This window comes from Sphaeramia orbicularis, chromosome 1 (assembly GCF_902148855.1).
Source record: "Sphaeramia orbicularis chromosome 1, fSphaOr1.1, whole genome shotgun sequence".
NCBI classification, from domain to species: domain Eukaryota; kingdom Metazoa; phylum Chordata; class Actinopteri; order Kurtiformes; family Apogonidae; genus Sphaeramia; species Sphaeramia orbicularis.
The window spans coordinates 18,846,292-18,869,420 of NC_043957.1; the positions used below are offsets into that span (position 1 = coordinate 18,846,292).

The 23,129-nt window shown below is 36.7% G+C and overlaps 1 protein-coding gene across 1 annotated transcript in view; it reads right to left on the bottom strand.

Annotated features, from left to right (window-relative positions):
* The window catches only part of mslnb (mesothelin b), a 77,694-nt gene that overhangs the window by 32,525 nt on the left and 22,040 nt on the right, over positions 1–23,129 (bottom strand). Inside the window, exons 12-58 of the mRNA XM_030126689.1 lie at positions 22,859–23,100; positions 22,214–22,307; positions 20,911–21,054; positions 20,622–20,824; positions 20,425–20,534; positions 19,662–19,780; positions 19,395–19,571; positions 17,440–17,471; positions 15,973–16,070; positions 15,795–15,817; positions 15,672–15,693; positions 15,535–15,562; positions 14,108–14,195; positions 13,869–14,015; positions 12,079–12,290; positions 11,380–11,480; positions 11,154–11,269; positions 10,890–11,066; positions 10,765–10,796; positions 10,579–10,676; positions 9,953–9,975; positions 9,843–9,864; positions 9,710–9,737; positions 9,531–9,615; positions 9,259–9,405; positions 8,526–8,737; positions 7,174–7,274; positions 6,948–7,063; positions 6,684–6,860; positions 6,559–6,590; positions 6,373–6,470; positions 5,718–5,740; positions 5,608–5,629; positions 5,475–5,502; positions 5,296–5,380; positions 5,024–5,170; positions 4,291–4,502; positions 2,939–3,039; positions 2,713–2,828; positions 2,449–2,625; positions 2,324–2,355; positions 2,138–2,235; positions 1,478–1,500; positions 1,368–1,389; positions 1,235–1,262; positions 1,056–1,140; positions 784–930 (exon numbers count right to left, since the gene is read on the bottom strand). Coding sequence (XP_029982549.1) covers positions 784–930; positions 1,056–1,140; positions 1,235–1,262; positions 1,368–1,389; positions 1,478–1,500; positions 2,138–2,235; positions 2,324–2,355; positions 2,449–2,625; positions 2,713–2,828; positions 2,939–3,039; positions 4,291–4,502; positions 5,024–5,170; positions 5,296–5,380; positions 5,475–5,502; positions 5,608–5,629; positions 5,718–5,740; positions 6,373–6,470; positions 6,559–6,590; positions 6,684–6,860; positions 6,948–7,063; positions 7,174–7,274; positions 8,526–8,737; positions 9,259–9,405; positions 9,531–9,615; positions 9,710–9,737; positions 9,843–9,864; positions 9,953–9,975; positions 10,579–10,676; positions 10,765–10,796; positions 10,890–11,066; positions 11,154–11,269; positions 11,380–11,480; positions 12,079–12,290; positions 13,869–14,015; positions 14,108–14,195; positions 15,535–15,562; positions 15,672–15,693; positions 15,795–15,817; positions 15,973–16,070; positions 17,440–17,471; positions 19,395–19,571; positions 19,662–19,780; positions 20,425–20,534; positions 20,622–20,824; positions 20,911–21,054; positions 22,214–22,307; positions 22,859–23,100 — 4,650 coding nt within the window. The remainder of the gene's footprint in view (positions 1–783; positions 931–1,055; positions 1,141–1,234; positions 1,263–1,367; positions 1,390–1,477; positions 1,501–2,137; positions 2,236–2,323; positions 2,356–2,448; positions 2,626–2,712; positions 2,829–2,938; positions 3,040–4,290; positions 4,503–5,023; positions 5,171–5,295; positions 5,381–5,474; positions 5,503–5,607; positions 5,630–5,717; positions 5,741–6,372; positions 6,471–6,558; positions 6,591–6,683; positions 6,861–6,947; positions 7,064–7,173; positions 7,275–8,525; positions 8,738–9,258; positions 9,406–9,530; positions 9,616–9,709; positions 9,738–9,842; positions 9,865–9,952; positions 9,976–10,578; positions 10,677–10,764; positions 10,797–10,889; positions 11,067–11,153; positions 11,270–11,379; positions 11,481–12,078; positions 12,291–13,868; positions 14,016–14,107; positions 14,196–15,534; positions 15,563–15,671; positions 15,694–15,794; positions 15,818–15,972; positions 16,071–17,439; positions 17,472–19,394; positions 19,572–19,661; positions 19,781–20,424; positions 20,535–20,621; positions 20,825–20,910; positions 21,055–22,213; positions 22,308–22,858; positions 23,101–23,129) is intronic.

The window sequence follows — 23,129 nt, forward strand, 5'->3', positions numbered from 1 at the left end:
TAAAGTTGGATTTGTTGCTGTTGTCAACAAGTGTTTTGGTGTTCTTGTGTAAGATTTTAACTTCAAATCATATTTTACTGCATTTCTAACGGTCTTGTTGTCTACCTCAAGTTCAATTGCCATTTTTCTCCTGGATTTGGTTGGATCCTTTAGGATTTTGGATTTGAGAGCTTTAATAAAAGCTTTGGTACAATTTTTGTTGCTTCCTCCACTTCCAGACTTTCTCGTAATAGTTTTGCTCATAGTCATTCTCTTCTTTCCATTATAAACAGTCTTTATGGACACTCCAACTATTTTTGAAATCTCCTTTGGTGTGACGAGTGCATTCAGCAAATCACACACTCTTTGGCGTTTGCTTTCCTGATTACTCATATGGGCAAAAGTTTCTGAAAAGGTATGGATAATAGTGTTAGGTATGATTATGACATCAGTATATGTTTGGTTTCAAAACAATTGACGTAGTGCCTGCTGAGAAAAAACAACTAAATGTTCATTGTAAATTTTGCTTCCCCACCCTGTACAGATCTTATTTTGCAAATTAAACCTTTCTTACTATTATTGCTACTTTTTTACTAATCTTTTACTGTGTTTGTCATCATGTTGAACTTTTATTTTAGGATAGATCCATGACAATGTGGCTACAATCGGAAATTTCTAAACAACACACCAAACTCCTCTTGCATTTTTGGCAATCCTGTGAACATTTTATCATAAACCTAAAATTGATTTGGTGTACATTTTTCTGATGAAGATGGAAAAATAGAGAGTATTGATGATTTCTACCATGGTAGCTAAAAGATCCAGAGCATCATCCAGCACATGGGAGGCTTTGGTGAGGAGGAGTTTCCATTCAGCCCTGGAACCACTGGAGTTGGAGGAACGGCTGCACTTTAACATCTCTGCCAGATCCTGTGCTGTTAAAGCTGAAAGCTGTTTGATAACAGTGCAGATTGGAAGGAGAGCAAGATTGAAAAGTATGCTGGGTACCACACTAAAACATGTGCAGGTGCTGGCATTTTTATAAATAGTTTATCAGGCAGGTTTTGACACATTACCGAGGCACAAGCGAATTCCTCAACAGGGAAATCACAGAAGCGACCGTCCATTTGCCCGTTGTCAAGGTGGAGCTGAAGCATTGTACTGTGGTTCAGAAATTACAAAGAAATATTACTGACATTATATTAGTTAAAATAATAATAATAATACTAACTAGTGTCTGTTTTAAATATCTCACCTGTTCACTCCAACACAAATGTCTGTCTCTGTACAACACAGCAAATACATCCATTATTATTAATGACACTTAAATGTTTTTATGCCAATTAATTATTCAATAAGTGATTTTATTAAGCAATAACACAACTTACCGTTTGTCAAAGTGACATTGCACTAAGGATAGGAAGAAATGAAATGGTTAAAAGGCTACTGTCAGTAGAAGAAGACTACACAAATACAGAACACACACATCACAAATTACCTGTCCACTGTATATGATGCAACCTGTAATAGAAGCACAGGGAAATAGAGGTCAGTTTGTGTTGTAATTATTATCAGAAGGGATTAAAAGACAATTAAAGTCATCTTCATAGTCCTCACTACACATGGTACCAGGAGATACACGTTTCTTTACTATCTCTACTAACTGTGCCTTTCTTGGCTCATAAAATTATTTTTTCAAATTGACAAACATCATTCACGTGAAAGGTGACGAAATTCAAACAGGATGAAAATATTAGGTCTAGACATGACCGTAGTGTAAGAATAAAGGCATTGCAATTTTTAAAGAGCGTGCCTTGGAGTTTTCTTCCTGTTTGTCATCTAGAATGAAAATATTATTTGACCAACATTCATATCTTTTCCTACTTCAGGCCCCGTGGGGCAGGACTTCAGTTCTCTATGATTATTATTTTAGATTGGAAGGTTAAGTCCATTTACTGACAATATCAGCCTCAAACCTTATGACTCTTATACAGTGTCTATAGATTAGATTAGATTAGATTAGATTAGATTAGATTAGATTAGATTAAATAGAACTGTATTGTGCAGAGCCCTCAGGAAATTGATAATTAATATCATTAATACCAATATTTTTAACATTTTTCATCATATGATGTGTTCATTTCTGTATGACCCTCACCTAGAGGTATGTTCTTAGATAAGGTCAACTTGATGTAGCTGATGGTTGAAGCTGTATTGAGAGGAGCCGTTGCCATGGCCAGGTCCATTCTGGTAAACCTGCAGCACAGGAACACGTGGAATCAACAGTGCAACTTCACAGTAATTAAATAATCATATGTCAATTAAAACATTGAGAACTGCTTACAGTGTTTTGATCGATGAACAGGAAAAATTTCCCTTTAAATGCAAAAACAAAAAAAGATTAATACTTTAAACAGGAGGTAAAAGTTAATATTTTGGACTGAAGATGAATCGTGTTACTCTTTTTACCTGTGCCACGACCATTGGAAGGAAGGACAGGAACTTCTGAAACTTCATCTGTCCTGGAGACTCAGTCAGGTAATCAAACAGAATATTGATAAGTGTGTTTTTCTCTGGTAAAGTAGGAAGATTCAACATCAACATCTCTGCAATCTGCTTTGGAGTCAAGAGCTGTAGGGCTTCCAGCTGAAAAAACAAAGTGGAGGAAAGAGATGAGCTGAAGGTTTTCAATTCAACTAACAGATATGTCTGACAGTAGACATGAAATCTTACAGGGTTGAAGGCTGGGTTGAGATGCAGCAGATGTATGAGCGACAAAAATTTGGAAAATGGACCCAAATTCTTCTTGAGCCACTCGCTGCTATTGAAGCCGGACACACAGCCTGGACCTGGACCAAATCATGGAAACACAGACATGTAGGTAGATATATGTACTGAAAGGTACCACAGGTTCCAGAATATTCACAAAATTATATGTGTTTAATTAACAAATCAGTACCTGTTTGATTCTGAGACAGGAATACGAGGATAAAGTCCTCTAGGACCACATGTTGTTGTTCTTCTGTCATGTTAGCAGCAAGATGGCTGAACACCTGCAGTCTGATTATCAGAATAAGGACATGAGGATATTTTATTATCATTATTATTTAGCTTAATTTAACCAGGAAGTCCCACTGAGGTCAGAGACCTGGTCAAGGTGGCAGCCATACAAAATCAACACATGCAAGACACACAAATGAAGAATAAAACAGAATAACAGCTATTCAAGCACAGTGGCCTCAAAAAAAAAGAAAAAAAAACAATGACATTCCTCCCTCACTGTAGTCTTTATGATACTCTTAAAATCATTAATGAACATGATTCACATACATACATCTGTGAAGGTGATTTAGTGTTAAAATTATTCCTATGATATGAAGTAAAATAATAGTATAGTAACCTATAAGTAATGACAACTCCATCTTTTTCTCTGTTTTTAGTGCAGAAAAGTAAAATTACATGATGAAAATGTTTATGTTTACAAAAAATAATAATAATAACCACCCAAACAACCATGAAAAATCTTAAATTTTTCAAAGAAAACAAGTGGAATTTTAACAAATTTCAGCCTGTTATTAAATGTTTTGTGTCTTTGTAGATCCACTGTGATCTGTCAGTTGTAATGCACATGTGTGAATGAGAAGCTGAGGCATAATATTGTTTGCATTTGCATGATTTGCGCTTTTACTTTTTTGTTCTAAAACAAAGACAAACATCTGGGGTAATTATTTACATCTTACTGTGTTATTACTTTACTTGTTCAGCCCACTTGAGATCAAACTGGGCTGTACATGTCATTCATTCATTTTCTGAACCCGCTTTATCCTCATTAGGGTCACGGGGGTCGCTTGGAGCCTATCCCTGCTACATAGGGGCGAAGGCGGGGTACACCCTGCACAAGTCGCCAGTTCATCGCAGGGCTGAACATATAGAGACAAACAATCACTCTCACATTCACACCTATGGGCAATTTAGATTAACCAATTAACCTATTAGTGCATGTCTTTGGATGGTGGGAGGAAGCCGGAGTACCCGGAGAGAACCCACGCAGACACGGGGAGAACATGCAAACTCCACACAGAAAGGTCCCACCAACCCCATCAACTGGTGTTGGAATCGAACCCAGGACCTTCTTGCTGTGAGGCACGAGTGCTAACCACTGCACCACTGTGTCGCCCTGGGCTGCATGTGTCCCCTGAACTAAAATGAGTTTGACACCCCTGTCTTACATAATGTGATGATGTCACAGTCAGAATTAGCCGTAGGATAGATGTGGTCCAGTCTGGTAGAGCCATAGTAAAGCTGACTTACATTTGCTGGTAGGTGCTGCAGTTCAGACCCCTTGTGGTAAGACATGACAGGAAGTCTTTGGAAACAGCAGGTAAGAACTGGCCAAGTCTGTGCTTGAACCACAACTTGATGATGGCAGGATGATTTAGGTTGGACACGCTGAAGGAATCCAGTCGGATTTCTCGAATAGCGTCCAAAACCAGTGATACAGCAGGTTGTGTGGGATCCAGCATCTACAGAACAGGTTTAAAGAAAACAAAGATACACTGAAGTTTTTGGTCTTTTTTTCTGTTTCCTCTTCAGTCATAAGAGAATAAATCTGATGCAGTTGGGAAATTTCTGAACCATACAAGAGAAAGTACAATCCCTGTATTTATTTATTTTTTCCACACAAACAGCAGAGAACCAAGGGTAGATTATTATTTTAATTACAGATTTGTCGATTGTTTTTACTGTTAATCATTTTAACCTTATATAATTAGATAGAATTACAGATCTTATTTTGCAAATTAAACCTTTCTTACTATTATTGCTACTTTTTTACTAATCTTTTACTGTATTTTTCATCATGTTGAACTTTTATTTTAGGATAGATCCATGACAATGTGGCTACAATCGGAAATTTTTAAACAACACACCAAACTCCTCTTGCATTTTTGGCAATCCTGTGAACATTTTATCATAAACCTAAAATTGATTTGGTGTACATTTTTCTGATGAAGATGGAAAAATAGAGAGTATTGATGATTTCTACCATGGTAGCTAAAAGATCCAGAGCATCATCCAGCACATGGGAGGCTTTGGTGAGGAGGAGTTTCCATTCAGCCCTGGAACCACTGGAGTTGGAGGAACGGCTGCACTTTAACATCTCTGCCAGATCCTGTGCTGTTAAAGCTGAAAGCTGTTTGATAACAGTGCAGATTGGAAGGAGAGCAAGATTGAAAAGTATGCTGGGTACCACACTAAAACATGTGCAGGTGCTGGCATTTTTATAAATAGTTTATCAGGCAGGTTTTGACACATTACCGAGGCACAAGCGAATTCCTCAACAGGGAAATCACAGAAGCGACCGTCCATTTGCCCGTTGTCAAGGTGGAGCTGAAGCATTGTACTGTGGTTCAGAAATTACAAAGAAATATTACAGACATTATATTTGTTAAAATAATAATAATAATACTGACTAGTGTCTGTTTTAAATATGTCACCTGTTCACTCCAACACAAATGTCTGTCTCTGTACAACACAGCAAATACATCCATTATTATTAATGACACTTAAATGCTTTTATGTCAATTAATTATTCAATAAATGATTTTATTAAGCAGTAACACAACTTACCGTTTGTCAGAGTGACATTGCACTAAGGAGAGGAAGAAATGAAATGGTTAAAAGGCTACTGTCAGTAGAAGAAGACTACACAAATACAGAACACACACATCACAAATTACCTGTCCACTGTATATGATGCAACCTGTAATAGAAGCACAGGGAAATAGAGGTCAGTTTGTGTTGTAATTATTATCAGTAGGGATTAAAAGACAATTAAAGTCATCTTCATAGTCCTCACTACACATGGTACCAGGAGATACACGTTTCTTTACTATCTCTACTAACTGTGCCTTTCTTGGCTCATAAAATTATTTTTTCAAATTGACAAACATCATTCACGTGAAAGGTGACGAAATTCAAACAGGATGAAAATATTAGGTCTAGACATGACCGTAGTGTAAGAATAAAGGCATTGCAATTTTTAAAGAGCGTGCCTTGGAGTTTTCTTCCTGTTTGTCATCTAGGATGAAAATATTATTTGACCAACATTCACATCTTTTCCTACTTCAGGCCCCGTGGGGCAGGACTTCAGTTCTCTATGATTATTATTTTAGATTGGAAGGTTAAGTCCATTTACTGACAATATCAGCCTCAAACCTTATGACTCTTATACAGTGTCTATAGATTAGATTAGATTAGATTAGATTAGATTAGATTAGATTAAATAGAACTGTATTGTGCAGAGCCCTCAGGAAATTGATAATTAATATCATTAATACCAATATTTTTAACATTTTTCATCATATGATGTGTTCATTTCTGTATGACCCTCACCTAGAGGTATGTTCTTAGATAAGGTCAACTTGATGTAGCTGATGGTTGAAGCTGTATTGAGAGGAGCCGTTGCCATGGCCAGGTCCATTCTGGTAAACCTGCAGCACAGGAACACGTGGAATCAACAGTGCAACTTCACAGTAATTAAATAATCATATGTCAATTAAAACATTGAGAACTGCTTACAGTGTTTTGATCGATGAACAGGAAAAATTTCCCTTTAAATGCAAAAACAAAAAAAGATTAATACTTTAAACAGGAGGTAAAAGTTAATATTTTGGACTGAAGATGAATCGTGTTACTCTTTTTACCTGTGCCACGACCATTGGAAGGAAGGACAGGAACTTCTGAAACTTCATCTGTCCTGGAGACTCAGTCAGGTAATCAAACAGAATATTGATAAGTGTGTTTTTCTCTGGTAAAGTAGGAAGATTCAACATCAACATCTCTGCAATCTGCTTTGGAGTCAAGAGCTGTAGGGCTTCCAGCTGAAAAAACAAAGTGGAGGAAAGAGATGAGCTGAAGGTTTTCAATTCAACTAACAGATATGTCTGACAGTAGACATGAAATCTTACAGGGTTGAAGGCTGGGTTGAGATGCAGCAGATGTATGAGCGACAAAAATTTGGAAAATGGACCCAAATTCTTCTTGAGCCACTCGCTGCTATTGAAGCCAGACACACAGCCTGGACCTGGACCAAATCATGGAAACACAGACATGCAGGTAGATATATGTACTGAAAGGTACCACAGGTTCCAGAATATTCACAAAATTATATGTGTTTAATTAACAAATCAGTACCTGTTTGATTCTGAGACAGGAATACGAGGATAAAGTCCTCTAGGACCACATGTTGTTGTTCTTCTGTCATGTTAGCAGCAAGATGGCTGAACACCTGCAGTCTGATTATCAGAATAAGGACATGAGGATATTTTATTATCATTATTATTTAGCTTAATTTAACCAGGAAGTCCCACTGAGGTCAGAGACCTGGTCAAGGTGGCAGCCATACAAAATCAACACATGCAAGACACACAAATGAAGAATAAAACAGAATAACAGCTATTCAAGCACAGTGGCCTCAAAAAAAAAGAAAAAAAAACAATGACATTCCTCCCTCACTGTAGTCTTTATGATACTCTTAAAATCATTAATGAACATGATTCACATACATACATCTGTGAAGGTGATTTAGTGTTAAAATTATTCCTATGATATGAAGTAAAATAATAGTGTAGTAACCTATAAGTAATGACAACTCCATCTTTTTCTCTGTTTTTAGTGCAGAAAAGTAAAATTACATGATGAAAATGTTTATGTTTACAAAAAATAATAATAATAACCACCCAAACAACCATGAAAAATCTTAAATTTTTCAAAGAAAACAAGTGGAATTTTAACAAATTTCAGCCTGTTATTAAATGTTTTGTGTCTTTGTAGATCCACTGTGATCTGTCAGTTGTAATGCACATGTGTGAATGAGAAGCTGAGGCATAATATTGTTTGCATTTGCATGATTTGCGCTTTTACTTTTTTGTTCTAAAACAAAGACAAACATCTGGGGTAATTATTTACATCTTACTGTGTTATTACTTTACTTGTTCAGCCCACTTGAGATCAAACTGGGCTGTACATGTCATTCATTCATTTTCTGAACCCGCTTTATCCTCATTAGGGTCACGGGGGTCGCTTGGAGCCTATCCCTGCTACATAGGGGCGAAGGCGGGGTACACCCTGCACAAGTCGCCAGTTCATCGCAGGGCTGAACATATAGAGACAAACAATCACTCTCACATTCACACCTATGGGCAATTTAGATTAACCAATCAACCTATTAGTGCATGTCTTTGGATGGTGGGAGGAAGCCGGAGTACCCGGAGAGAACCCACGCAGACACGGGGAGAACATGCAAACTCCACACAGAAAGGTCCCACCAACCCCATCAACTGGTGTTGGAATCGAACCCAGGACCTTCTTGCTGTGAGGCACGAGTGCTATCAACTGCACCACTGTGTCGCCCTGGGCTGCATGTGTCCCCTGAACTTAAATGAGTTTGACACCCCTGTCTTACATAATGTGATGATGTCACAGTCAGAATTAGCCGTAGGATAGATGTGGTCCAGTCTGGTAGAGCCATAGTAAAGCTGACTTACATTTGCTGGTAGGTGCTGCAGTTCAAACCCCTTGTGGTAAGACATGACAGGAAGTCTTTGGAAACAGCAGGTAAGAACTGGCCAAGTCTGTGCTTGAACCACAACTTGATGATGGCAGGATGATTTAGGTTGGACACGCTGAAGGAATCCAGTCGGATTTCTCGAATAGCGTCCAAAACCAGTGATACAGCAGGTTGTGTGGGATCCAGCATCTACAGAACAGGTTTAAAGAAAACAAAGATACACTGAAGTTTTTGGTCTTTTTTTCTGTTTCCTCTTCAGTCATAAGAGAATAAATCTGATGCAGTTGGGAAATTTCTGAACCATACAAGAGAAAGTACAATCCCTGTATTTATTTATTTTTTCCACACAAACAGCAGAGAACCAAGGGTAGATTATTATTTTAATTACAGATTTGTCGATTGTTTTTACTGTTAATCATTTTAACCTTATATAATTAGATAGAATTACAGATCTTATTTTGCAAATTAAACCTTTCTTACTATTATTGCTACTTTTTTACTAATCTTTTACTGTATTTTTCATCATGTTGAACTTTTATTTTAGGATAGATCCATGACAATGTGGCTACAATCGGAAATTTCTAAACAACACACCAAACTCCTCTTGCATTTTTGGCAATCCTGTGAACATTTTATCATAAACCTAAAATTGATTTGGTGTACATTTTTCTGATGAAGATGGAAAAATAGAGAGTATTGATGATTTCTACCATGGTAGCTAAAAGATCCAGAGCATCATCCAGCACATGGGAGGCTTTGGTGAGGAGGAGTTTCCATTCAGCCCTGGAACCACTGGAGTTGGAGGAACGGCTGCACTTTAACATCTCTGCCAGATCCTGTGCTGTTAAAGCTGAAAGCTGTTTGATAACAGTGCAGATTGGAAGGAGAGCAAGATTGAAAAGTATGCTGGGTACCACACTAAAACATGTGCAGGTGCTGGCATTTTTATAAATAGTTTATCAGGCAGGTTTTGACACATTACCGAGGCACAAGCGAATTCCTCAACAGGGAAATCACAGAAGCGACCGTCCATTTGCCCGTTGTCAAGGTGGAGCTGAAGCATTGTACTGTGGTTCAGAAATTACAAAGAAATATTACTGACATTATATTTGTTAAAATAATAATAATAATACTGACTAGTGTCTGTTTTAAATATGTCACCTGTTCACTCCAACACAAATGTCTGTCTCTGTACAACACAGCAAATACATCCATTATTATTAATGACACTTAAATGCTTTTATGTCAATTAATTATTCAATAAATGATTTTATTAAGCAATAACACAACTTACCGTTTGTCAAAGTGACATTGCACTAAGGAGAGGAAGAAATGAAATGGTTAAAAGGCTACTGTCAGTAGAAGAAGACTACACAAATACAGAACACACACATCACAAATTACCTGTCCACTGTATATGATGCAACCTGTAATAGAAGCACAGGGAAATAGAGGTCAGTTTGTGTTGTAATTATTATCAGTAGGGATTAAAAGACAATTAAAGTCATTTTCATTGTCCTCACTACACATGGTATCAGTAGAGACACATGTTTCTTTACTATCTCTACTAACTGTGCCTTTTTTGGCTCGTACAATTATTTTTCGAATTAACAAACATCATTCACGTGAAAGGTGATGAAATTCAAACAGGATGAAAATATTAGATCTATACATGACCGTAGTGTAAGAATAAAAGCCTTTTAATGTTTAAAGAGAGTGCCTTGGAGTTTTCTTCCTGTTTGTCATCTAGGATGAAAATATTATTTGACCAACATTCATATTTTTTCCTACTTCAGGCCCTGTGGGGCAGGACTTCAGTTCTCTATGATTATTATTTTAGATTGGAAGGTTAAGTCCATTTACTGACAATATCAGCCTCAAACCTTATGACTCTTATACAGTGTCTATAGATTAGATTAAATAGAACTGTATTGTGCAGAGCCCTCAGGAAATTGATAATTAATATCATTAATACCAATATTTTTAACATTTTTCATCATATGATGTGTTCATTTCTGTATGACCCTCACCTAGAGGTATGTTCTTAGATAAGGTCAACTTGATGTAGCTGATGGTTGAAGCTGTATTGAGAGGAGCCGTTGCCATGGCCAGGTCCATTCTGGTAAACCTGCAGCACAGGAACACGTGGAATCAACAGTGCAACTTCACAGTAATTAAATAATCATATGTCAGTTAAAACATTGAGAACTGCTTACAGTGTTTTGATCGATGAACAGGAAAAATTTCCCTTTAAATGCAAAAACAAAAAAAGATTAATACTTTAAACAGGAGGTAAAAGTTAATATTTTGGACTGAAGATGAATCGTGTTACTCTTTTTACCTGTGCCACGACCATTGGAAGGAAGGACAGGAACTTCTGAAACTTCATCTGTCCTGGAGACTCAGTCAGGTAATCAAACAGAATATTGATAAGTGTGTTTTTCTCTGGTAAAGTAGGAAGATTCAACATCAACATCTCTGCAATCTGCTTTGGAGTCAAGAGCTGTAGGGCTTCCAGCTGAAAAAACAAAGTGGAGGAAAGAGATGAGCTGAAGGTTTTCAATTCAACTAACAGATATGTCTGACAGTAGACATGAAATCTTACAGGGTTGAAGGCTGGGTTGAGATGCAGCAGATGTATGAGCGACAAAAATTTGGAAAATGGACCCAAATTCTTCTTGAGCCACTCGCTGCTATTGAAGCCAGACACACAGCCTGGACCTGGACCAAATCATGGAAACACAGACATGTAGGTAGATATATGTACTGAAAGGTACCACAGGTTCCAGAATATTCACAAAATTATATGTGTTTAATGAACAAATCAATACCTGTTTGATTCTGAGACAGGAATACGAGGATAAAGTCCTCTAGGACCACATGTTGTTGTTCTTCTGTCATGTTAGCAGCAAGATGGCTGAACACCTGCAGTCTGATTATCAGAATAAGGACATGAGGATATTTTATTATCATTATTATTTAGCTTAATTTAACCAGGAAGTCCCACTGAGATCAGAGACCTGGTCAAGGTGGCAGCCATACAAAATCAACACATGCAAGACACACAAATGAAGAATAAAACAGAATAACAGCTATTCAAGCACAGTGGCCTCTCAGGAAAAAAAAAAACAGTGACATTCCTCCATCACTGTAGTCTTTATGAAACTCTTAAAATCATTAATGAACATGATTCACATACATACATCTGTGAAGGTGTTAAAGTGTTAAAGTGTTAAAATGAGTGTTAAATCAAAAGGGAAACATTAATCCGGTTTCCATCCAAATATTTTGCAAATCTTAACCAATTTTCAGAAAATCTGTATGAGAAAATGCCCCCCTTCCACTGTGAATATTAGGATTTGCTTCATGAAGAGAAACTCTTGTCCTTCTACGTCTGATTCCTTTGATATTGTGACTTGTATTTTGTTTTTTTTGAGCAGAAACACATTTTTAATTTGCAAATTAAAAGCAGTTTGATGGAAACACATGATTTCTGCTGTAATGAAAACATTTGCAGTGTATGTGCTTACATTTGCTGATATGAGTGACAGCTCATGTTCCTGCGGATCAGACAGTGCAGGAACATCTCTGATGCAGCGGGCAGGAACGCTCTCAGACGACTGGAGAACCACAGCCTGATGACACTGCTGTTCCTCAGCTGCTCATCTGTCATTGTCGACACTCTGATCTCTCCAATCACGTCCAGTATCTGAGACGCTGATGGGCTCATCGTGGTCATCGACTGAATTGGTAAAACAAGTTTGTTGCATATTATTCATAAACAATTAAAAACACAGATGGAAGATGATACAGACTAGATTTACAGTTCAATCCCAGGTAGGAGTGGGACTCAAGAACCATTTCCCCGCAGTTCAATTCTTTGGAATTGTTTGTTTCGAGTCCACTCATCAGTTCCATGATGTCATCATGTCAAATTCATCATCATGTCATTTCCATATTTTGGTTCAAAAGCCTCTAAAGCACAGGTGTCAAACATGTGACCCGGGGGCCAAATCCGGCCCGCCAAAGGGTCCAATCCGGTCCCTGGGATGAATTTGTGAAATGCAAAAATTATAATGAAGATATTAAAAATCAAGGATGTGAAAATCATTTTAGGTCAATTCAATCTACAGTGGGTCAGACCAGTAAAATACTTTCATAATAATGTATAAATAATGAAAAATGATCATTCTTCTCTTTGTTTTAGTCTAAAAAAAAAAGTAAAATTACACAAAAATGTTTATATTTACAGACTAGCCTTTTACAAAATATGTGAATAACCTGAACAAATATGAACAACCTGAAATGTCTTAAGAGAAGTATGCAGAATTTTACCAATATTATACCTGGCACTTAATGTTTTGTGTATTTGTAGATCCACTGTGATCTGTAAGTTGTGATTCATATGTTTAAAAGATAAACTGAGGCGTAATATTGTTAACATTGCACTTATTTTTCTTAAGAATTTTCAGGTCATTCATATTTGTTCATGTTATGTTCAAGTACGGTTCGTAGATGTAAACATTTTCATTATGGAATTTTACTTTTTTTCACTCAAAAGCATAGAGAAAACTTTGGAGTTGACATTATTTATCAGTTCTTATCCTATTCTTTATATTATTTTACTGGTTCGGCCCACTTTAGATCAGATTAGGCTGAATGTGGCCCCTGAACAAAAATGAGTTTGACACCCCTGCTCTAAAGTATGGTTGTATTTCACCAGTAAAGACGAAACTGGGGTCATTTGTATCAGTTCCAGAGCTTCCATTATTACAAAGGGTTAAATGCCTCCAACATGCACAAATATTTAACCTCAGCATCCAATTAAACTGCACTCATGGAATGTCTTTGATTGGCTGCTTAGTGAAGGGGGTGGTGACTCTGGAGGCGGAGCCTACAGTGAGGCGTTCTCTGTTGCAGACTATACCATTAAACTCCCCCTGGTTCTATTGATACTGTTAATGTTAGCATCATTTCACTGTGTCAGCCTGCTTTATTATTGTTTATGAATAATCTCCATGTTCTAGAATTACATGTAGATGATGATGAGGCTCAGAGGCTGCAGCAGGTAGATCTAACACTCCTTTAACTTCACTTTTAGAACCCTTTAGGAGGTGTGTTCAAATCAAATACAAAATGTTTGCGCATATATGACATTGAAGTGTTAATGCAAACAAAGCCATTCGTACTACACTTTATTCCCTAATTTAATGAGAATCGAAAGGGAATCGAATCAGTCAGTAAAATGGATAATAGAAATGGAATCGCTAAATTCTTAATAATGCCCATTCCTTATTCCAGGTTTGTTAAAGTCACCAACCATGTCAGCCAGGATGTCCAGGGCTGGGTCCAGGATAAATGAGAGCTTGGTGAGCAGCATCTTCCACACCACTTTGGAGTGGCTGCTGTTTCCAGGCAGATCACACTGGAGCAGAACTGCCAGCTGGTGGGCTGTGAAGTTCTCCAGCTGAATGAGACATAAGTCATTGAAACGTTTATTTACGATATTCGCAACAGATGGTTTATTTTCTTTGATGTGAGAGCACTTTTTATGATTACCTTAGCACATGCATATTTCTCCAAGGGAAAACTACAGAGAAGGTTCATGTGAGAGGCCGACTGGTTCAAGTAGGACTCGAGGTGAGAGCTGGAGATACATGGAATAAATAATACACATGGGTCAGTGGTGTGACGCTAACACTTCTGTGTCCATATAGTTTAATACAATTTTAAAAATTACATTCACTAAAATAATCAATCAAAATAAATAAACAACTTAATGGTGTAAATTATTCTCTTGAGGGTTAAAATCTCTGGCTTTAATCAGTTTTAGAGAAAAAAGAAAACATAAAAATGTGGAACCAAATAATTAAACAAGTGTCACAAAAGTGAGATTTACCATAAAAAGTCCTATGTGGTTTATATAATATAACATCAAGACTATTAAACATAGAACTATAACTGTAGTGAGTTCTGAATAAATTTTTCACCACTTTTAACCTTTTCACAGTGAAGTATCACCATTTATTTATCTGTTCTATAAAAGCCAAGTGGCCTCTGTGTGTGTGTGTGTGTGTGTGTGTCTGGGGATTCCCACAAAATCCAGAAGGAGCTGACTGCCACAGTTTGGCATACTTTCGTATTTTTGGTCATGGAACAGACTAGTGAAAACATCAAGCTGATAGGACCAATATTTTTGAGAGATTTTAGTAATTTTGGAATACAATGGCACATTACAGCAATCACATTGCTATACCCAGAGCACTTTGGCGGTGACTAGTGGACAAATGCGGTACAGCATGCAGGAACACACAACAGCATAAAAACAACCACATCTAGAACCTGTGGATCCCCATGGGTCAACGCACTAGTTATAATATTATCTGCAGCATTTTGCATTTTTCAGTGAAAATCAGGTATTGCCCTGTATTCAATTTACTGATCATGTAGATACATTTAAAGGTTATGATATTAAAACAGAGAAAACTGAACTAAAAGTGACATTTTTTGCCAAAAATATTAACTGAACACAAAAACAGTCATCTACAACCACTGTCGTATCAAACTACACTGATTTTTACTGGTGAATCAATTTTGTAGAGGATGACAGTGTTTTCACGTTTACTCCAAATGGGTCATATCTACTGACCATGAAAGCATGACAAATTACATTTTACCTCAATTATTGACACTTATTGATAGGATTAATGAATCAACAATTATTATACATTTCAGATCAGTAGATGGTTAAAACGTTGTTATACGGTAGTTGATAAATAAGTCAACTTACATGAGGCGTCAGTATTTCACATTTTTAGGTGTATGTGATATTATATGGGTAAAATTCAGGTAAACATGATCTTACATGACATGAAAACAACATCTATGTACATTTCAAGAAACCTAAAGTTTTCATTTTCATCCCTAACACAAACACAACATCAATACAGCTTTGGCTTCTTTGGATACTAATCATAAAAACATACCTGTTGTGTCCTTTGCAGGTGTTATGTTCTGTCAGAAAACACAGTAAAATACATAAAATCTTACATTAGTTTACCAGAAAACTTACAGCAATGTAAAAATGACAGAAAAGTCTATTTATTTGTTCAGCAGGTCTTACCATTGAACTGGGTGACTGGGCACTAAATAAGAGGTTACAAGATATTTAAAGACATTATCAGTATAATGATAATTGCAAAGATTCAATGAAACACACAGGAAACAAATATGAAAAAAATCTCACCGTAATATTTTCTGGCACACACTCTGGAAATCAAAATACAGAAAAAATACAGTCAAATGCTACAATAACATGATGACCAACAGATGTTTGGAAGAATGAATAGGATTTCATAGGGAGGACGGTATAGTGGTTGATGTCAGTTTTGTATATATTTGCATATGTTATGAAATATACTAACTTTCTGGCGCGATCTTTATCAGTTTTTCTATTGTAGTCCAGGTGACGGGTTCCATGGCTGGGGGCACAGATGGGATGGCTCTGTACAACTGCTCAAAACTGACAGAACAAAAAAGAATTTTAGTAGAGAGCACATGAATGTCACCATGAATGTCAAATTATTATTTCTTTTTAATTGACTGATTTTGTGCTCCTGATTGAAAGTTGAAGAAAAATTGTGACACACTTGCTAAACAGTTCACAAATGCATATATATATATTACTCATATCTTCAATTGTATATTATTTTGCTGCTCTTACCCATTTCACTTCTTAAAATACAGAATGATTGTTTATTTTTTCCGCCAGTAATACTGTTTTTGCTTTTGCTGCTGTAATTGCTTCTTATCTTATCTTATCTTATCTTATCTTATCTTATCTTATCTTATCTTATCTTAAAAGGCATTTTAAAACACATTTGTGTGGTTGACATTTGCAGAAGTATTTTAGAATTCTCTTTTACTGCTTTTTTTTTATCTTTGTGTTTAACTTTTTTTTTTTGCATTTTTAAAAGCTTATGATTCACTGTTTTTATATTGTGCAGTATTTTACTTTGTAAAGTCCTTTCTCTGGTGTCTGCTTTCGAAGACGTCATAAAAATAAGGTCTATCATCATTATTGTTATTATTATTATAATACACCACTAATACAATTATCATTTATTTCACAAAGGAAAGTCTCAAGTCCTAGTGTGAAGTTGTTTGTGTCTGGTTTTATAGTTTAAATATCTGCAAGAAACTAATCACTATATATAGACATCAGCCAAAATCAGTTGAAACCAAAACAATAATATATCAGCATATCTGGTTTATGAATCTGTCTCTTTTTCATCCTAACCTGTCATAAGTAACTTGACAAATGTTGTTTAAACCTATGTATCTAAAGGGGTTGATTTGACCCGGTGGTCTGTCATATGTATAAATGCCAACATTTTTCTGAATTCATCTTAGGTGCATTTAACAAATGGGACCCAATTTTAGGAAGACTCTAACACTGAGTGGCTTCAACTTTTTATTAAAAAAGAGAAATGCACAACTGAAAAAGTCATGGGTAAATGTAACCCTTCGGCAGTTCTAGTGTTAATACTAAAAAAAGTCATATACCAGTGATTATCAGTATTATTTTATTACAGGGCCCTGCTTCAGCCAAATCAACACAACCCTGCAATTTTATTCATGGCTAAATTTAAGAGACACTGTGTCACGTATGAAATGTAATCACCTATAATTGTGCAGTTCTAAGGCAATGCAATCTGTAAAAGACACTCAGAGAAAAAAATATGTTATCTGATCATTTTTGCCTCATTTATGTCAGTCCTTAAAGTTTTAAAATGTCCTGCTGACTAATCAAACTAATTTTACCCATAAAGCTTTTATCCACATTCAGTCATTTTAAATATAATCGACTGATAACAACTAATAGTACTCACATGTTTCTGTAGACAGCACAGGGGGCACCAACCTAAGAAATTCAATATTTGTCACAAGAAAAAAAAAAACAACATTCAGGTGTGTTAAAAGTTTTCAGAATACTTTAAAAATATGTAACAAGACAGTGGCTGAATCTCATTTCATCCCTTGGCCCCTCCCCCTTACCCCTCCCCCTCCATTTTGCATGTTCATGTGAAGGGGTAGGGGGTGTCCCAATTCTCGATAAGTCTGAGGGGAAGGGCTAAGGGGGGAGGGCTGTTGGCTGTCGAAACTGAGATTTTTCAGGACAAAACTACAAACGGAGAGGTAGGGGAAATCTCCCATAATTCTGTTTAAATCATCGGCAAGATGGAGGTAAACACAGCAAAAAAGTGCAGCAGTGTGATGAAAGAAACACACAAATGTATGTATCTTTTTCGTAAACAACTTAATCATTTGATCAACTGTTTAATGCCGTTTTAATGTGCTATAGATCACATTTCCTTGCAGTTGATAGCTGTAAAAAGACGCCAAAAGCCCATGCAACAGAGATGGTTACAACTACTGACGGCATGGTGAATACTTTCAGAAACAAATTTGTCACATCTGTTAATAACGGCATCGATGACTGCTGATGACTTAACAGTTCTCGAAGGGTTGTCCCATTTCAAAGGAGAATGTTTCAACCCCTAACCCAGTGTGTTTCAACCTTGGGGTCGGGACCCCACATGGGGTCACCTGGAATTCAAAAGGGGTCACCTCAAATTTCTAGTAATTGAAAAAAATAAAAACTTATTAATAACAAATATATGGTGAGTTGAGAGAGACAATCCCAATCCATAAAAGACATGACAAACTGTGAAGCTGAAACTGAAGCACTGTGGTACTGTTTATCTTTCAAATGCTCATTGTGGTCGGTTTCAGATGCTGCAGCTCTTTCATAACACTGGGTTACAAAACAATGTTTTTTGCAAGTTGTCTAGGTTTTTTCAACTGAATTAGGACCATTTTGCACCGCTAAATCCAAAAATGACATCTGTTTTTCTCAATCAGGTCAGGTTTTTTTTGCTAATTTGATTTTGAAAAATTTGATCTTCTCACAAAATATAGTAATTAATACCAAAATAAGATTGGTAAGCGCACTTTATGAAACTTGTGACTTGATTCCTGTTAGGTACAATGGTGTATTCACCGCAGATGTAGCAGAATACGTCAGGCTTATTTTTGCAAGATCTTCTAGTCGAAGCCATTTCATTCACCTGTAATATTAAAAAAACCATAAATCATAAATTGGCAAAAGCAAAATCTTCAGAACTCGTTTATTGCAAGAAATATGAAAGAATTTTGTATCATATGATGTGAAAATGCCCATAAATGTAAGCAAAAATGTTAAAAAGCCAATATGTAGCATAGTTCAGAAAGTTGACCTGATTGAGCAAAATTAATGTGATTTTTGGATTCAGCACACCAAAATTATCCTAAATCAGCTCAAAAAACTTAAACAATAAACTTGTTGTTGACCAGTGTAATTCATAGTTTGAGTTATTGTTTGTTCAGTATTAATTGTCAGCCTTGTAAATCCAAGCTGGACTGACTGTACATATCCTGACCAAGGAAAATAAAATTCTCACTTTGTGCAGTAATCTACACCTGGCTTTACTGCCTCCGTCCATAATAATATACATTATATAGACTAAATGTTGTCTAAAATTAACATTTATTTGCAACATAGTATAACAAAGTATTACATGATCAAAAACAAATTAATTTTAGCAAAAAAAAGTCTCCGTTTTGAATGTCTGGGGTCACCAGAAATGTGTGATGTTAAAATGGGGTCAGGAGCCAAAAAAGGTTGAGAACCATTGCACTAACGCTTGCAACTCCATTTCAAGGGGTAGTGCCAAGTACAAGGGCCAAGGGGTAGGAGTAAGAGGGAGGGCCAAGGGATGAATTGGGGTCAGGCCAGTAGTTCTACCTGCATGGCGAGATGGACCAGATAGTGGAGGACCTCTGGATACTTCCTGTCTTCGGGGGATTCCAACAGGAAGTCAAACACTCGGTCAATTACGACGTCTTTGTCTGATTGATGAGGAAGAGGCAGCAGCAGCATCTGTGCTTTCTGCTTTGGTGAGAGGAGTGGAAGGGTCTCCAGCTGGACAGAAAAGATTCAGTACAGTTACTGGAAAAGCTGAATGAGTTTTACGATTACAATTTTCATCAAGTTCAGATTTTCCAGACTTACCCCAGAGAAATGTGGGTTCAGCTGGTAGAAGTCAGTGACAGATCCAAATACCGAGAAGAAACCAATGTTCTTTTGTAGCCATTCTGCACTGTTATTTGCTGAGGATACACACTGGGGGTCTAAAAAAAAAATGTAGAGCTCTAAATGTAACACACTACATAAAAATTCATCAGCCATGTCATGATGCAAATCATATAAGTGCTTATTGTGTTACTTGCTGACGTATAATAATACTTAATTTAAAAAAAACACCTTGAATATAAATCATTTGCAAATTTGTACTTTAAAACATTGAAAAATGAAGTAAAATTATAATCAGCTTTCTGTCAAAATGCTTCCCCCTTCTGTTCATGGTAGGAAGTAATTTGTGAATCTTAATCTTAATATTTCCACCTTTAATAAGATAAGATAAGATATTATAAGATAAGATAAGATAAGATGAGATGAGATGAGATGAGATGAGATAAGATAAGATAAGATAAGATAAGATAAGATAAGATAAGATAAGATAAGATAAGATAAGATAAGATAAGATAAGATAAGATAAGATGAGATAAGATAAGATAAGATAAGATAAGATAAGATAAGATAAGATAAGATAAAACTTTATTGATCCCACAATGGGGAAATTCACTGATAAAAACAATTACATTTCTAACTTTTTAATACCTTTGAGAGTGAGTATAAAACAGTTGGGGAGATTACCTCAGCCTTTCTACTTTTCTATACCATCACACATTTGCTCCAACAATACATTACATACCAGAGGTGTTGTGATGCAGCAGGAAGGGATATATAAAGTGTCCATAGATGTTATGGTTGTACATCGGACCTGCGTCCATGAAACTCATTTGTTTGCCAAGGGCTTCCACACTGCACATAAAGAAATGCAAAAAGGGAGTAATATTTACAACACTGTAGCAGGGGCGTTTAAAATAAAACCTGAAACGGTGAACTCACATGGTTTGGTAAACGGGGCAGGTGAAGTTCTTGGTGCTGAGGCAGAAGAGGAGGTCTATGGGGACATCAGGTAGAAGAGGCAACAGTTTGATCTGAAACCAGAGTTGGATGAAGTCTGGGTCGTTCAGGTGTTCCTGGGTCAGAGATGGAGGCTCGGTCTCACTGAAGATTTCCCGAAACTCCGAAGCCAACTCTGTGAAGTTCTGTAGAAAAAGGACAGTTTAACAAGTGAATGTTTTAATTATTACAGATGTCAAAATGATGAATGGATCACAGAGGGTTTCCTCACCGCTGTGGCAAACTCTCCTATCAATAAGTTCAGACGTCGTGTCAGCTGTGTAACCAGTGTCATGACCGTGTCCTCAGACATGGTCAGATTAGTCCGAGCAGCACAGTGCACAACACGGGCCACGTGTACCACCGCATCAGTCAACTGCAAACAGGAAAGGAGGACAAATGTGGAAAAACAGTCTAAGGACATCAATGGAATACAGACGTGTCAAGTAACGAAGTACAAATACTTCATTACCTTACTTAACCTCCTAAGACCCAGGACATGTCAGCAAAGTACAAGCTTTTTTGTTTTTTATTAAATAAGTGCCTATATTGGAAACATCATGAAGCAACAGTTTTTTCAGATGCAGTTTTTAAATTTGTTACGGATGTCCTTTGTGGAGGACAGTTTTCTTTTCTTTTTTGTTTTTTGTATAAAGTTGTGAAACTCTTGTCCAAAAATGAGGACAGTGGGTCTTAGGAGGTTAAATACATATTTTGGTTATCTATACTTTACTGAAGTAATTATTTTTCAGCTGACTTTTTACTTCTATTCCTTACATTTTCACGAAATTATCTGTACTTTCTACTCCTTACATTTTAAAAAATAGCCTTGTTAATTCAATTTCATTCCGGTTTGTCATCGTTCAAATAAAAAAAAAAAAAAACAACTATCCAGATAAATCACACCATACAGGGAATTTGATTGTGGTTGGATGAGAAGTATAAACACATACCGTTCTGACACCCTATTGGTTTGTATGCGAGCCATCGCACCTAACCTTTTGCACCATTACAATACTTATATTCAACTAGTCCTCATATCTTCTGCTCCATGAAACACATGTTAATGCTCAGTAGCACACATATATGGTTCTTTAATACATTTGCATTGGACTAAAATGCGTTCATTTTCAATGTTCATATATGCAGCTTAAACAGATAGTCTAGTGCATCCCAAATGTTTCAACAATAACATTTTAAAATAACATTATAGTCATTATGGCCTTTAGACAAATGTTTTTTGGGGAGGTGGGGTAGTGCACTATAGGCCCCTGTGGCACCGCCTAAGCTTTTGTCCTAATGGCATTTTTTCCCCCGAACATTTACTTTTATACTTTATGTACTTTTGAAACCAGTACTTTTGTACTTTCACCTGAGTAAAAAGCTTGAGTTGATACTTCAACTTTTATAGAAGTCTTTTCAAACCCTAGTATCTATACGTCTACCTGAGGAATGAATGGGAATATTTTTGACACCTCTGATGGAATATAAGTGAGTGATGTTTGGTTAGTTTACTGTTGAACATGAAACCTCACCCCACATGGATGCTTATCAAGTCTGATGCTGCAGACGTCCTGGATCTCAGAGGTTTGATTATCTTCACCACTGTCCAACTCTTTGTCCAAATAGCTGCATGTAAACAAGACACCAAAAAATTACTCACAGGTATCAACCATACAATGTATATGAAGAATGTCAGAATCTGTCATGACATGGCCCTTCCTGTACCTGCATACATTGTCTTAATTTGCACACAGTAAGAGGAAACGTTATCATGTCATCAGACTTTACATGAACACTATGGTTTCAAAATCTAACACCACAGCAGTGCATGGACTGAATCATGGTAGATGAATGGTGAATTATGTTCATTATTGGCTTATTTGGCCACACGAGGGCAGAAGAACTCCACAATATCTCCACAAGCTTTGATTTCCACAAAAAAGTTGGACCATTTTCTAAATAGCATCACATCTCAAGATTGAAAATTCAACTGAGGTATCTTCATGCAATTATCTTCCATTATGCAAAATAATATCTTGAGTGAATTCACATAGATTATGATTTCTCTGTCCTTGTGATTTCACTGGGGTTATATGAGGGAGGTTATAGCTGCACTGGCAGAGGTTTGCACTCTCTGATCTTTTTCTGTGATGAGGAACAACTGATATTTAACTTACAACAGATGGTGGAAGGCATATGTGAGGTTTTGATGCATCAGGTCCTGATCATTGTTCAGGAACCTCCGTAACACCGGCATCACCACATGTTGATACCAATCCTCCACATTGGTCACATCGAACTGAGGCCTTTCTGGAGGAACTGATGTGTTCTCCAGCCTGTACATCTGGGCCAGCTCCGCCAGAGTCCAGTTGAGCAGGAACTGGGTCAGAGTGGTGCTTCTTATTTCTGACATATTCCTCTAAAAAAAAACAAAACATTATTGATTAC